The sequence below is a fragment of the Melospiza georgiana genome, chromosome 6 (genome assembly GCF_028018845.1).
Source record: "Melospiza georgiana isolate bMelGeo1 chromosome 6, bMelGeo1.pri, whole genome shotgun sequence".
NCBI classification, from domain to species: domain Eukaryota; kingdom Metazoa; phylum Chordata; class Aves; order Passeriformes; family Passerellidae; genus Melospiza; species Melospiza georgiana.
The window spans coordinates 23,036,070-23,049,523 of NC_080435.1; the positions used below are offsets into that span (position 1 = coordinate 23,036,070).

General features: G+C 46.8%; 1 protein-coding gene across 1 annotated transcript in view; it reads left to right on the forward strand.

Moving 5' to 3' along the window:
• Positions 1-13,454, forward strand: part of ABTB2 (ankyrin repeat and BTB domain containing 2) — a 111,385-nt gene that overhangs the window by 92,286 nt on the left and 5,645 nt on the right. Inside the window, exons 4-13 of the mRNA XM_058025945.1 lie at positions 2,556-2,708; positions 4,333-4,498; positions 7,537-7,626; positions 8,064-8,165; positions 9,572-9,668; positions 10,324-10,459; positions 11,494-11,720; positions 12,407-12,585; positions 12,952-13,057; positions 13,205-13,307. Of these exons, the coding sequence (XP_057881928.1) occupies positions 2,556-2,708; positions 4,333-4,498; positions 7,537-7,626; positions 8,064-8,165; positions 9,572-9,668; positions 10,324-10,459; positions 11,494-11,720; positions 12,407-12,585; positions 12,952-13,057; positions 13,205-13,307 (1,359 nt within the window). The remainder of the gene's footprint in view (positions 1-2,555; positions 2,709-4,332; positions 4,499-7,536; positions 7,627-8,063; positions 8,166-9,571; positions 9,669-10,323; positions 10,460-11,493; positions 11,721-12,406; positions 12,586-12,951; positions 13,058-13,204; positions 13,308-13,454) is intronic.

Sequence of the window (13,454 nt, forward strand, 5' to 3'; positions counted from 1 at the left end):
CACCTCTTCTTTCTGCTTCAATCCTGGGATAATGCTGCTTATCTGGTGGAGTGTCAGTGAGCAAAGGAAGATAAAGCTGTTCCCAGAGCGTGGCCAAGTTGGGAGAAAGGAAATAATTGAATAAAAGCAGGGGAAAAGAGTAAGAAGCTCATCTTCAAGCTAAAAATTTTGCAGAGAAACAAAGTTTTTTCAGCAAAATTGAAGAGATTATAGTGACCCTCGATAGAATAATGAATAATAAAGAATGATTTATCCAATTTGCACAGCAATGCCAGCAGTGGGGTTTGGAAAATCAGGACAGAGGGATGAGAACATCCTTCCTGACACTGCTTTTTGCATTCCAATGTCTGCTCCCCTTTGTACACAAGGAGAACCAGGCAGTCTGAGCTGTCACTTTTAAAGCCTTTGGAAAAAAATCTGTTGAGATTAAAAAAAGAAACAGAAGGGGGAAAAAAAAGTTTTTCTTCTTGCTATTCCTCCCAAAGCAAGTTTTCCACATCCAAGGTCTGCTTGTGTGGAAGCCATTTATAACCTTGGCACATGTGGATTTTTTGCAGAGTGGAAATTCCTTCACGATAGGTGTTATTTCTGGTGCAGACTCTGTGGCATTTGCTGCTGGCTGACCATAGGTTCTGGCTGCCCAGGCCTTGAGTCAGTCACCAGAGTTTGATCAGGGCTCCTGCCCAGCGGTGTTCCCACCATGGGAGTGTCAGGGAAGCTGGGATGTGGCCTAAAGCTTTGTTTACCACAAAAGGTGGCAGATGGAATCTCTTGTAAGATGAGCTTTTCCAGTGCTCCTGAGCGTCCCCAATCTAAATATAATTTAATTCTGTATTTAGTTTTGATGCTTTTGGCCTCCCTGGCCCACCTCTCTGCCCTCACCACCTCTGTGGAACTTGGAATTCCATGCTAGAGGCTCTGCAGAGTACATAGAAAAGATAAATAATTATTTTGGCTCCTCTCTTAAGTACCTGCATTCAAAAAGTGTGAATGGCTCTTTTCCAGGCTGGATAAGAGCTGAAAGTCTCTGGAGCAGAGAATTTGCTTAAAGGCATCTCCCAAATGCCTGTGGACAATTCCTGCTCTTCCCTTGGGGAGGTCAATCAGCTCTGAATTGGATGAGCTGGAATGATTCATCCCATCCCTTTCAGAAAGTCTTGGGAAGGATGAGCTGCTGGATGGTTCTTAAAGTGGTGATTGTTGCAATATCAGCAACCCTGATATTCTGATTCTTTGGCAGAAAAGTGAACTGGTAACAGGAGAAAGTCAGTGTCCTGTTAGAAACACCCTGGCCCTGGGCAAGCCAGGATCCGGTGCTTAAAACACCTCTGGTTTTGTAGAAGCTGTTTCACAACTCAGAAGAAAAGGAAGAAGAGTAGAAGAGGGAAAAATGGTGGGGGTGTGTGTAGAGTGATAGTGGCAGCGTTTCAGGGTGCACCTTGCAACTGGGAAAATGAGAACAGAACATATTTTTACAGAGTGGAGTTATTCCAGCCTGAAGGGTGTTCAAAGTCGTGATAAAGGGAGTTGTGCTTGTAAATCCCATTATGAATAAATGGTTTCTAACGGGATTGGTGCAGCTCCCTCTTCCTGCCCTCACACATGTACACAGGCACAGCTTTGAAAAATGCCTTTCATGACTTCAACTGCTTTCATTAATGCCCAAATCAGTTCATATTCCCTCATATATATATTTTTCTCTCTGAACTTTGTAAAGGAATTGATCCTTTCTCCCCTCAGTTCATTTCTTTTGAATGGTTAAATGGCACAGGTTTTTGGTTTGGTTTTTTTTTTTCCTTTTTCCACAGCGTTAATGAAGTCGTTTCTGGGAATGGGAGAGGTGTTTTCATTACAGCCAGCACTTCCAAGCCTTCCACTGGGGTGGCAGGTATCCTTGGGGAAAAATCAAGCAAAATAGATCAGTCTGGCTGTATATTGAGAGGGTAGATGAGATGTGTTGTGTATGAGAGTATTATGGTAACTATACATTAATGTGTAATCTCAGTGCTGTGTTCATTCTTACAGCAGGAGTAAGGGGAGCTAATCACGAGCTGGTGCTGCTGTTATTACCTAATTTATATTCCTTTATTGCCTTGCAGCCCTTCATATTGAGTAAAACTTCATTCTTCCACCAGTTCTGTGGTCTGGAGACTCAGGGGAGCAAAGCTGAGGGTCAGGTGGGCATAACTGAGCTCTGCATAAGAAAGGCAAAATGCAAAAAGTCGTGGGGATGGCAGTAATGTGAAGATTAATGGAGGCAGGACTGAATTTATCAAGGTTTGAAGTTGCAAACAGTCAAGGATATTTGTAGCGTTCCTAGTGGAGGAGTGTAAAAATAATAATAAATAATAAATAATCCTGTGCCTATGGGTTATTTAGAATAACAGACACAGCTATTACATAAACTGTTCGGGTGACCGAGGCTGAGCGACTGTGACCTTACAGTCCAGTTTCCTTTATCCGTGCCAGGCTCCCCCTTGCACACCCAGGAACCCACAAAGTGCCCTGCAGCCCCAGCCCTTGTTCCCTAATGGATTTCTGCCCTCCCTCCACAGCCCCTTCATGCTGCTGCCGCCGCTGATGGAGTGGATGCGCGTGGCCATCACCTACGCCGAGCACCGCCGCAGCCTGACCGTGGACAGCGACGACATCAGGCAGACGGCCAGGCTGCTCCTGCCGGGGCTGGACTGCGAGCCACGCCAGCTCAAGTACGTGGGCTCAGCTTTGGGGAGCTCCTCTGGTCCTTGGAGCTTCTTAAAACTTTCCTCTAGTGGTTTTGGCTCGCCAAGTTGAGATTTCCCGGCCAATGTGCCAATTCGTGGGGTGGGTTCGGTGCTGGCCAATCACCAGCACAAAAATGGGCAATATTAAACAGCAAAACCTCTTGCTGCTCCAAAAGAGGTGACAAATTCAGAAAGTCCCCTCTGTGGGCTGTAGCTCAGCTCGCTTAGTCTCTTATCAGTCCCTCCAGTGCTGGAAATGCCGCAGCCCAGGCCACAGGTGGGAGCTGCCAGTGCTCAGGCACAGAATATTCCTAGCTGGAAGGGACCCACAAGGATCATCAAGTTCAACTCTTAAGAATTGGCACCATGCTGTAACCATGGAGCTAATCTCAGGGTCACACTTTCACTACATTTCCCACAAGCCAGATCTCTCTGTGCTGCACAAGCGATACATGTTTAACTTTCTGGTACTTCCAGAGATAAAGGAGCTTTGGCCAAACTCTGCAGCTGGGGCAGAAAGATTTTTTTGTCTTTCTGAAAGTTAAATATGAAATGCAAGTATTTGGGTTCAGGGTTTTTCTGTGCCTCAGACTTAATTACAAAATTATTCTTTGCTTTATAAGATAGCTTGAATGAAAGATCTAAACTAGCAAAAAAAAAAGTTAATTCCAGATTGCATTTTTTGATCCTTTAAAGCAGTTATTTTGTATCCAGCATGTTCAGGGGGAAAGAAGGTCTTGAAACTGGTTTGTTTGTTTAATTATTTATTTATTTATTTATTCCTGACTTGCTGTAGGATAGGAACAATGTGCAAAGGCAAGTTCCATATCTTCAAAAACCTTTGTTTTTTTGAAGTTCACTAGATTTCAAGTGGAGTAATTTTATTTCACTTTTTTTTTTTTTTACATAATTCTTCTTTTTTTCTTTCTTCTCACTATTGTATAAAGTAATTACATGTTATTCTGGGTAACACTGTAAATTGTGATACCAGTTAGAACAAGATTATGGTAGGATTTTATGAGAGATTCATCCTGAATCTTCTGTGAGGTGATGAGTGGCCTGTTCCTCTGGCAGGCTGTCCAGGCTCTCCAGAGGAGGATGGCTGTGCTGAAAGCATCTCATTTATCAGAGGAACTGGCAGGCTGATATCTCACTCACTGAGAGGTTGCTCAAGAGCCTGTGCTGGAAACCAGGCAGGTACTGTGGAAGGCATTCACCCCAAAATAACATCAAAGGGCTGAGCTCCCAGTGCCAGCCTCCAGCTGGGAAGTGATCCTTCAGTGAAGGAGACACATTTCCAGGTCTGGAATTCAGAAGAGCCTGAGCAGACAGCCAGAGGATTTACAGTAATCCCTGGGCTCCTTCCAGATGACATAAAAGTTGAAAAGTTGTCCTGATAGTTATCTAAAGGATAAGGATTTAGTGGATCCTCATAGAAATGTTAAAACATTTCCTTCAAGTGTGTTGCTGGAAAAGTGTTGAGGGTGTTCTCTGCCTAACTTTAGTACTTAAAAAAAATTTTGATATATTTTTTGCCCAGAAAAGACTAAGGATCCATAAATTTTTTTATGGTATGGGCACCATCCAGGAATTCTATTGTCTTTCACAGACCTGAATGCTGCTTCAGCTCCTTCAGGAGACTGGATGCTAAAGCTGCTACTGAGAAATTCCAGCAGGACCTGGGCTTCCGCATGCTGAACTGCGGGAGGACGGATCTGATCAACCAGGCCATCGATGCACTGGGCCCCGACGGGGTGAACACCATGGATGATCAGGTGTGCCACAGAACAAACCCTCACCGCCCCAAAACCCCCTGCATCAGCAGCTCCCTCCTTCCTTTCCACGTGGCAGATCAATACCAGGTCGTGTTTGTTGCCTCTCCAAGGGTTTTCTAATTCTAGCTTGTGGTTTAGGCTGAAAATGCATCCCTTAAAACACAGAAAAATACGTCCCCACCCCACTGTCATGCCACCCCTCCAAAAAAACAACCCCATTAGAGCCTGGAGTGAATTGTTTATCAGCTGGAATGTCTGTTCTTCTTTGGATGGGCTGTCTCAGGCACTGATGGCAGGCAGGTTAACACAGGGGCAGTGAATGGAAAGTCTGATACGTGCTGAGAGGATGTCAAAGCAAAGTGCTTTCTTTTCCAGTGACACTCTCCTCTGTCTCAACAGCCCAAATCCCGGCTGGGTTAGTGAGGAGTGACCAAAAGGTGTTTTTGTCTCATGGCTTTCGGGCTCAGAGCAGTTTGGAATACAAGACACAACACTGAGGGCCCTGCCCCAGTGGCCTGGTGTCAGTCAGTGTTAGATTTGCTCATAGTCCCTCATGCTGATGTGTCTGTTTATCCATTTTTAACTGTTCCCTGCTCAGCTACTCTGAACCACAGGGATTTGATAGTCTTGGGAGTCTCTGGCTGCTTCTGCTCATGCTGTCAGTCCCATCAAGTAACAGCAGAGTCTGTCCTCTGGGATATCATTCAATGCATGGAATTAGCTTTTAATTTAAAAAAAGGGGGGGGAAAGCGACCTCTCCTAAATAAACACTCGTTACAGCTGTCACAGCGAGGAGAATGAGCTGTCACATCTCTGGAACTAGAGGATATTGAGCAGTGGGAAGGGCTTGTGTTCAGGTAGAGAGGTTTTCTCACTGCCAGCATTTTACTGCAGTAACATTTCAGACCCAGCTCTGAACCTGTCACATCTTCCAAAGCACTTCCCACCATCCTACAGTTTTAAGGGAAGTGTGAATGTATACACAAATAGCAGAAGCTGCTCCTGGACATATCTGGGTGTGTAGTTGCCTTATTTACAGGTCCAGTACCAGGAGCTTTGTGGTCACTGGGATGGGTATCTCATCGTAGATATTCACTTCAGTAAAGTGACTGAGGTTGCAGATTTATATTATAAAGGTTTCCCACTTTCTCTTTATATTTTTTAAAATAAGCTTTTGCAGTTCCTGTAGCCCAGAGGCCACTCAATCTCTCAAATATTATTTTGTGATTTCTATTATGAGCCACTGTGCCCCAACACCTCAGACACTGGTGCCAGGACTGTCACTTCTTGCTGCACAATGTCCTCTACCTCTCACACAGCCAGCAAACTGGGAGCTGTCTGGCTTTTGTCAGCACAGAGGCTCCTGTGTGCAGCTCCTCGGGAAGGCTGAGGAGTTTCTGCTGTCACTCACTGATGTCTTATCCTGTGGGTGGGATCCTCTTGCCTGCCCTGCTGTGAGAGGGGCAGCTCTGTGTCTTTGGCCCTCAGAAAATGTTTTGGCACCAACAAAAAGGGCAGGATAGGCCCCCTCTGAAGACATTGTTTCTTGGAAATTCTCCACTTGACTCTGGAGCAACTCAGCTTTGTGTGCAAGCAAGTGCCTGCGTGGCACTGCCCACCCCAGGCAGAGTTAAATCCAAGTTCTGAGAAGGAGCTCTGCCATAGCTGGAACAGGAAGCCAAAGCTGGACTTTGCCACCGGCTTGTTTTGCTCCCTTTGGAAAACAGAAAGACAAAGCCAGGTGCCCAAACTTGGGAAATCTGACTTGGGTATGATAGAGCTGATGGATAATTTAATACAAAGGTTTTAGATCCAGGCTGAGATTTTGACTACTCCCAGGGTGTGAGCATGTCCAGGATGTTCAGACCCACTTGCCCATCTGTGTACATGGAAATCTGTGGAAAAGAACTCAGAACATGCCCTCAGAAACGTGAGTTTGGAGCAGGACCCTGTATTCAGTTCTGATGGGGACCAACAAGCACCCTGGTTTCAGGGGATTGGAGATGTTTAGGAGAACAGTCTCTTCTTTTCTTTGCAAGGAGCAAGAAGGAAGTGCAAAGCTAACATTCAAAATTTAAAAAAGGATAGTGTAAGTCTATACAAGTTTTAGAGCCCTGACTGGGGTTTGTGCCTGCAGACCCGTGATTTGAGTTCTCAGTTTATAATGAGTGTGGAGTCTCCCAAGCCCCACAGAAGCCAGAATATCTCACCCAGAAATATCCTCACCAATGGAAGTGCCCCAAAGCAGGAAGCTGGGAGTTGTGGCTGCTTTGAAAAGACACCTTTACAGAGTCAAGAGCAGAATTCCTGTGTGAGAGATGTAATTCCATTTTACAGTGCAGCTCCATTAAGGATGAAGCTCTGTTATTGCACACTGAGCTGCAGAGATGCTGCCTGTAAAAAATTCAAATGCCTGCAATAATTAAGGGGAGGGGGCAGGAAAGCTGTGGGATGTGAGCAGGAATGGATTTTACCAGGCCATTTCCTTTCTGTCCTTGGCTACTTCAGGAATGAGCTCTATAAGTAAGGCTCATTTTTCTCATAATTCATCTCTGAGCCGTCATGGTTTGCTGGTTAAGTAGAGGGAGGGAGATTTATGGGATTGAAATGCTGAAATATTGAGGCAAATAGGATTTTAGCAATGGGGAGAAGTTGCCAAATAAATTCATCGTCTGTATTTTTGTGTTGCTTTCTGCCTTCAGTTCATTTGGCTACAAATGAGCCAAGAAATGGCATTTCTTTGTTGGCAGCCTTGGGAAAGCTGGAGAGTTGTGGACAATACAGGGCTAGGATTTTCAGTGATCCTTTTTGTGTTCTTTCAGCCTTGTCCAGTGATGTTTTGTCCAGGTTCATTTCCCAGTATCAGTTGTGTCCACTCGGCACAGAAATCAGAAATGCTTTATAAATACATGTATGCTGTCCCTACACACACTTTGTAGGTTAAGATTCAAACTGGCTGTGTCCATGACAGTGTCACTGTTGGTAGGGATAGAAAGATAACTTTGTTTTTGTTTTTATTTTTTGTTTCCTTTCTGAAGGGTATGACCCCCCTCATGTACGCCTGTGCTGCTGGAGATGAAGCCATGGTCCAAATGCTTATAGATGCTGGAGCAAATTTAGATATACCAGTGAGTAACCCTCTGCCCATAACTACCGAGCTGTAAACTAACAGGAGCTCTGAAATCTCTCCTAGCAACTGAAGGCTTCAGTCCTGAAGCTTCAAGCAAGCATTTCTCCCAAAAACCATCACTTCAGGGATTTGGGAGGGGGGAGAAAACCTTCCAAACCCCTTGGAGTACTCAGTGGCTCCAATTAGGATTGGCACTGGCAAGTCTAATGGGCAGGGGAGGGGGAGGGAAGGAACTGCCACAGGGAGAAACCAGGGAGCCCATTAAAAGTCCCAGGGGATGGGGCAGAGCGAGTGGTGGTCACAGTGTTCTCTAAGTGGCCCAAGTCCCCGTTCCCTGGGTCTGTCACTCACAGAGGAAGAGGCTGGTTCTGTAGAAGGCAGGGGAGGAAGGCAGGCAGGCTGCAGTGGGTAATGAGTGCTGCTTCCCTGCTCCAGGTGCCCAGTGGCTCTCCACGATACCCCTCGGTGCATCCCGACAGCCGGCACTGGACTGCGCTCACCTTCGCTGTGCTGCACGGCCACATCTCCGTGGTACAGGTGAGATTCCAGCCAGGAATCCTTCCAGGAGGCACAGGGCACTGAAATGCAGCCCTGGGAGCCCTTGTTCCCAGCCTTCCTGAGCCTCCTAAACACCAGTGAAAAAACTGCCTGCTGTTTAAAACAAGGAGAATGAAAATTGGTGACATAATTCCTAGTAAGGCTTTGATAACAAAGCACAGCGTGTTTCTGTATTTTTCTTTGGTTTTAGTGTTGTTCACTGCTCCTAAAACAATGCTGCACAATCATTTCTTTAGTTTTAAATAAACTTGTGCTTCACGTGGAGTCGTTGCAGGTTGGCTGTTTGATCGGGAGCTTTATAACAGTAGATATTAATTGGTTTATAAATTTACATGCAGAAATCCAGTGTGTGCTGATGTCTGCTTTAATGGCAGCAAATCATCTGTAACTTCCTTCATAATCCTTGAGAACTGCATGAGCAAGACTTAAGCTGTTGTGGGATTTGAGCCTGTGGCATCCTCCCTGCTCCCTTTTTTGTGGAATTATCACAGGGGGCAGCAGGATGGGGTGGAGCCCCAGAAATGCTACCCAGACTTCCAGGGGAATGAAAAACTGATCACAGCAGACAATCAATTGCTGTTGAATTTAATTTACCTTCTGCTCAAAGGGAAGGAATAAAATTAAAAAAAAAAAAAAAAAAAAGATGTAAGTAAATGGAGGCTGCACACACTCATCTTTTGTTTGTGTACATTTGTACATAATTATAAAGATTAGATTCCACCTGGCAAACTGCCCAGGCAGCCTTTGGTATTCCAGAGGTTGGACAGCCTTAATTTATGTGTGAGATACGAGTTTGATTCTCCCAGGAGATGAAGCCAAGTGAATCAAAGCTCCTGTTGTGCACTGCAGTGCCCACAGTCGTGGAAGCATGGAATATCCTGATGGATACACACACACAGGGCTGATCCTCCCTGCCAGCCCCTGCCAGCCCTGCTCTGGTTTTTCCAGAGCCTTCTGCCAGCCCCACCTGGCCATAAAACATCCCCATCATATTGGCACCTTCTCCCCTTCACTTGGAGGGGGCTCTTCCCCTCACAGCAGCTCAGTGAAAGCAGGTTCTGTGTGACAGTCCTGCAGCTGCCAGGCCTCCCTACACAGGCTCCAGAGCTATGACCAGCCTGGTAATTCCCTGGGGGAACCATGCTTCCTGTGCACAGCATGGAGCTAGGATGGACTTCCTGCTCTGATTGCAGAGCCCTTTGGGGTTGGAGATTCCAATTGCACAGCCACGACCATAAAGGAGATTAAAAAAGGAGGAGGTGCTCTCCAGATGGGCCCTCCTCACTCTGAGCCCACTGGTTCTCCTTTCTAACACCCAGCCCTGGCTGCTTGGTCCTTCTGAACTGCTCTTTTCCCAACTCCCTGTCTTTCCTGTGCCCTTGCAGCTGCTCCTGGATGCTGGTGCCCACGTGGAAGGCTCTGCCGTGAACACTGGGGAGGACAACTATGCTGAGACCCCCCTCCAGCTGGCCTCAGCTGCAGGTGAGCTCCCTGTGGCCTCAGCACTCTCCATCTCTTCCTGCCACCAGCCTGATGGGCCCCAAGTATCTGTTTTATCTTGTCCCACTCTTGACTTCTCCCCAGAGCCTGCACAGCAGAGCTGATGGCACCAACTCCTTCACTCAGCACTGTCAAGAAACATAAACTGTCTAGTCTGGGCATGTCTGTGGGCCTAAGCAACACCCAGATGTGAAAAATTAACAAGTTTCCATTCAGCCTGAGGAAAAATAACTGTTATATAAAGACATTTGGTTTATTAGTTTATTAAATGCTGGTAAAAATTCTGCATTTCTTATAGCGGGCTGTCAGGAGCTGAACATTCTCAGAACGAGTCTGTGCTGGCCTTGTTTGTCAACACTTCTCACCTCAAAGTGGTTTTAGTTTTTTTCCTTTTGTTTCTTTCTCTGTTATCTTTGTGCTTTTATGAAGAGGAGTGGCTGGCTTGCTCTGTTCCAAGCTTTATGGAAAGGATAAAAAAGGCCTCTTCCTCTCCCAGTGACACCCAGTGCTGGATGTCCTGCCACCACTCCCTACTCCCTCTAATGGGAACGGAGCCAGGGAGTCCTGCCTGTGGCCAGTCCTGTGTTTTGTGCTTCCACAGAGGGACCATGCTGATGTTCCTGTCCTTTTTCCCCAGGGAATTATGAGCTGGTCAGCCTGCTGCTCAGCAGGGGCGCTGATCCACTGCTGAGCATGCTGGAAGTCAACGGGATGTCATCGTCACTCCACGAGGACATGAACTGCTTCAGCCACTCAGCAGCACACGGCCACAGGTAGTGCTCTGCTCCTGCTCACAACAAGACCTTTTTGCACTCTGGGTGTTGCTGTGTGTCCTGTGGGACTTTGTGACCCAAACCCCTGCCTGTGCAGTTCAGCAGATGGGGTTAAGACTCTCCTGACAACAAAGAACAAAGATCTTTGTTTGCTGTTTCTTGTCCTTACACTTGCTGGTCTGGCTCTGCAGCACTGAGAGTGAGCTAGTTTTAAGCCCCACATCAGCAGACCAAGTCCCACCTAAGGTGGGACTCTCATCGTGGGACTCTAATCTCATAGGTTATGAGATCAGGGTTGTGAGATCCTGGTTCATGTTCTGAGATGGAATCTAATCAGGTTGAGGTGGCAAGAATAATTTACAGCAGAGCCTCGGTGTCTGCATCTCTGGTTTTTGGGTGGCCAACCAAGAGGTGAATCATTAAACCAGCCAGCCTGGGCTCTCCAACCCTGTTTTCAGGGTGGTTGTTCAGAAATAAGACATTACTTGCAAGCTTCTCTGTGTTCCCTGAAAAAACATTAGTGAGATCCAAGCTTGTTCTGCCGTAGGATAGGATGGGGTGATCCTAAAGCTGGGTCCTTAAATAATCCGGATTTAGCCCCAGGGTGTGGTGTGGGTGCAGGGAGAGCAGTGGCTGGTGGCAGTGCAGCAGCACAGGGAGTGCTGGGTGGCCCTGCTGGGCTGGGGAATGTCTGGAGCAGCTGTCCCCAGCTGGCTCAGGGACACCCGTGATGCAAACTCCCCAAACAAGACACAAACAGAAAAGTCTGTTTCTTGCAACTGCCGTGTGAAATTCCAAACAAACCCCCCGTGTGAGGAGTGTAGGCCATGTTTCTGCCCTTGCTGAGGGGCACCAGTTTCTAGGATGTGGGGTAGGGAAGGACAAGTGGTTTCCATACTGCTCCACAGTGCCAGCTGTCTTTGGGAAGGAAATTACTGTTTACTGAGCCGGATCCCTAATCCCAAATCCCCACAGTCCTGTGTGAGTTGTTGAAATTTCCTTTGTCAGTAAGCAAAACCTCTCGTCCTGCTCAGGAACGTCCTGCGCAAGCTCCTGAGCCAGCCGCAGCAGGCCAAGGGGGACGTGCTGTCCCTGGAGGAGATCCTGGCTGAGGGGGTGGAGAGCGACACCTCGAGCCAGGGCAGCTCCAGCGAGGGGCAGGTGCGGCTGTGCAAGACGCGCATGAAGGCGCTGCAGGAGGCCATGTACTACAGCGCCGAGCACGGCTACGTGGACATCACCATGGAACTCAGGGCCCTGGGTGAGCCCTTCCTTCTCTGCACTGTGCACATAAGGCATAGAAACCCTCCTTTCTGCCTCTCTCACTTAGAAGAGCAACAACTGCAAAGCTGTCTAATCTAAATTTTAAAAGTGTTTAAGGCTCCTCATAAGTTTGGGTTCTTTTCAAATTCCTGGTGCTCTGGGATGTCCCTTACCCTTGGCTGGATCTTCTGTTCACACGTATCAAAAGGAAGGGGCATCTCACCCTGTCAGATACTTACACCTAAAATTCACTCTATCAATGGTTTAAGGTGAAGGAACTAAACTGATCTCAAGGTAGGAGAGATAAAAGCTTTGAAGCTTGTGTGTAACTGGGAGAAAAGACCTCACACCACAGTTGTGTGGCATTATGTATCCTTACAACTTCAGTTCAAATTTGTCTTGTGGTTCTGACTAACCATGAAGCTCAGAACAAAACAGAGCATCTCTGATCCTTAAAAATCAGCAGAAATTTCCAATTTATGATCCTGGTCCCAATCCTTTGCTACTTAACCTGTCAGTGACCCAGTTCAGTCACCTTTAATATCAAGATAAAAATCTATCTGCTGTTAGGATGTAGGTAGAGCTACTTCAGTGCTGCCAAGTGTTAGTAATAGGAGCAGGATAATCTCCTCACAGGCACTTCAGGAAATCATTTTTCACTGTCCCTTTTCCCTGTGGCTGCAGGAGTGCCATGGAAGCTCCACGTGTGGATTGAGTCCCTGCGGACAACCTTCTCCCAGTCCCGCTACTCCGTGGTGCAGACCCTGCTGAGGGAGTTTGTCACCATCAAAGAGGAGGACTACAATGAAGAGCTGGTCACTGAGGGGCTGCAGCTCATGTTTGACATCCTCAAAACCAGCAAAGTAAGTCAGAGTTTTATAACTGTGCCAGAGCTGAGTATTCTGGGGTTTCATTGTTGTTGTGCACAACAGGAAAAAGGGAATGGCTGGGCAAAGTCCCTTGGAGCTATGGCATGGAAATGGCCCTGGAAGCATTTATCTAAATTCATAAATAGCCCCCAGACAGTCCTCAAACATACACCTGGGGCAAGCTCTGCAGCTCTTTATACCTCCATAACTCCACAGATATTGTAATTCTGCCTTAATTTAAAGCTGTGGGGAGGTAACTCTTGTGGGGTGCAGTTGCTGCAAGCCTCAGGTGAGCCCTTACAGCACATTTGGAACCTGCTAAATGATGAATTGCTGATCCCTGTTCCATGCTCCTCACAGAATGATTCCATCAACCAGCAGCTGGCATCCATCTTCACCCACTGCTATGGCAGCAGCCCCATTCCCAGCATTCCCGAGATCCGGAAGACTCTGCCAGCTCGGCTGGGTAAGGTGCTCACCTCAGCAGTGAGCTTCTTTTGGTTGCTGCTGGGGTGGGGATTTTAATTTGTTTGCTTGGATTTCTTCTCTGAAAAGCATGGACAGTATAAAAAAAAAAAGTGCCACCTTTTTTTTTTGTCACTTTACCCAACAGATCCTCACTTTCTGAACAATAAAGAAATGTCTGATGTAACTTTCTTAGTGGAAGGAAAGCTCTTTTATGCACACAAAGTCCTGCTGGTTACTGCATCTAACAGGTGAGTCACTAACCATAATGAATCCATAATGAATAATGAATCCAGCCATGATTATCCCTGAAATCATGTGTGGTAGATGGAGTGTACATATCAAGCCATTCCCTGCCTTCCCATTCCTTCTCCCAGAGTTTGCAGGGAGAGCTGCAC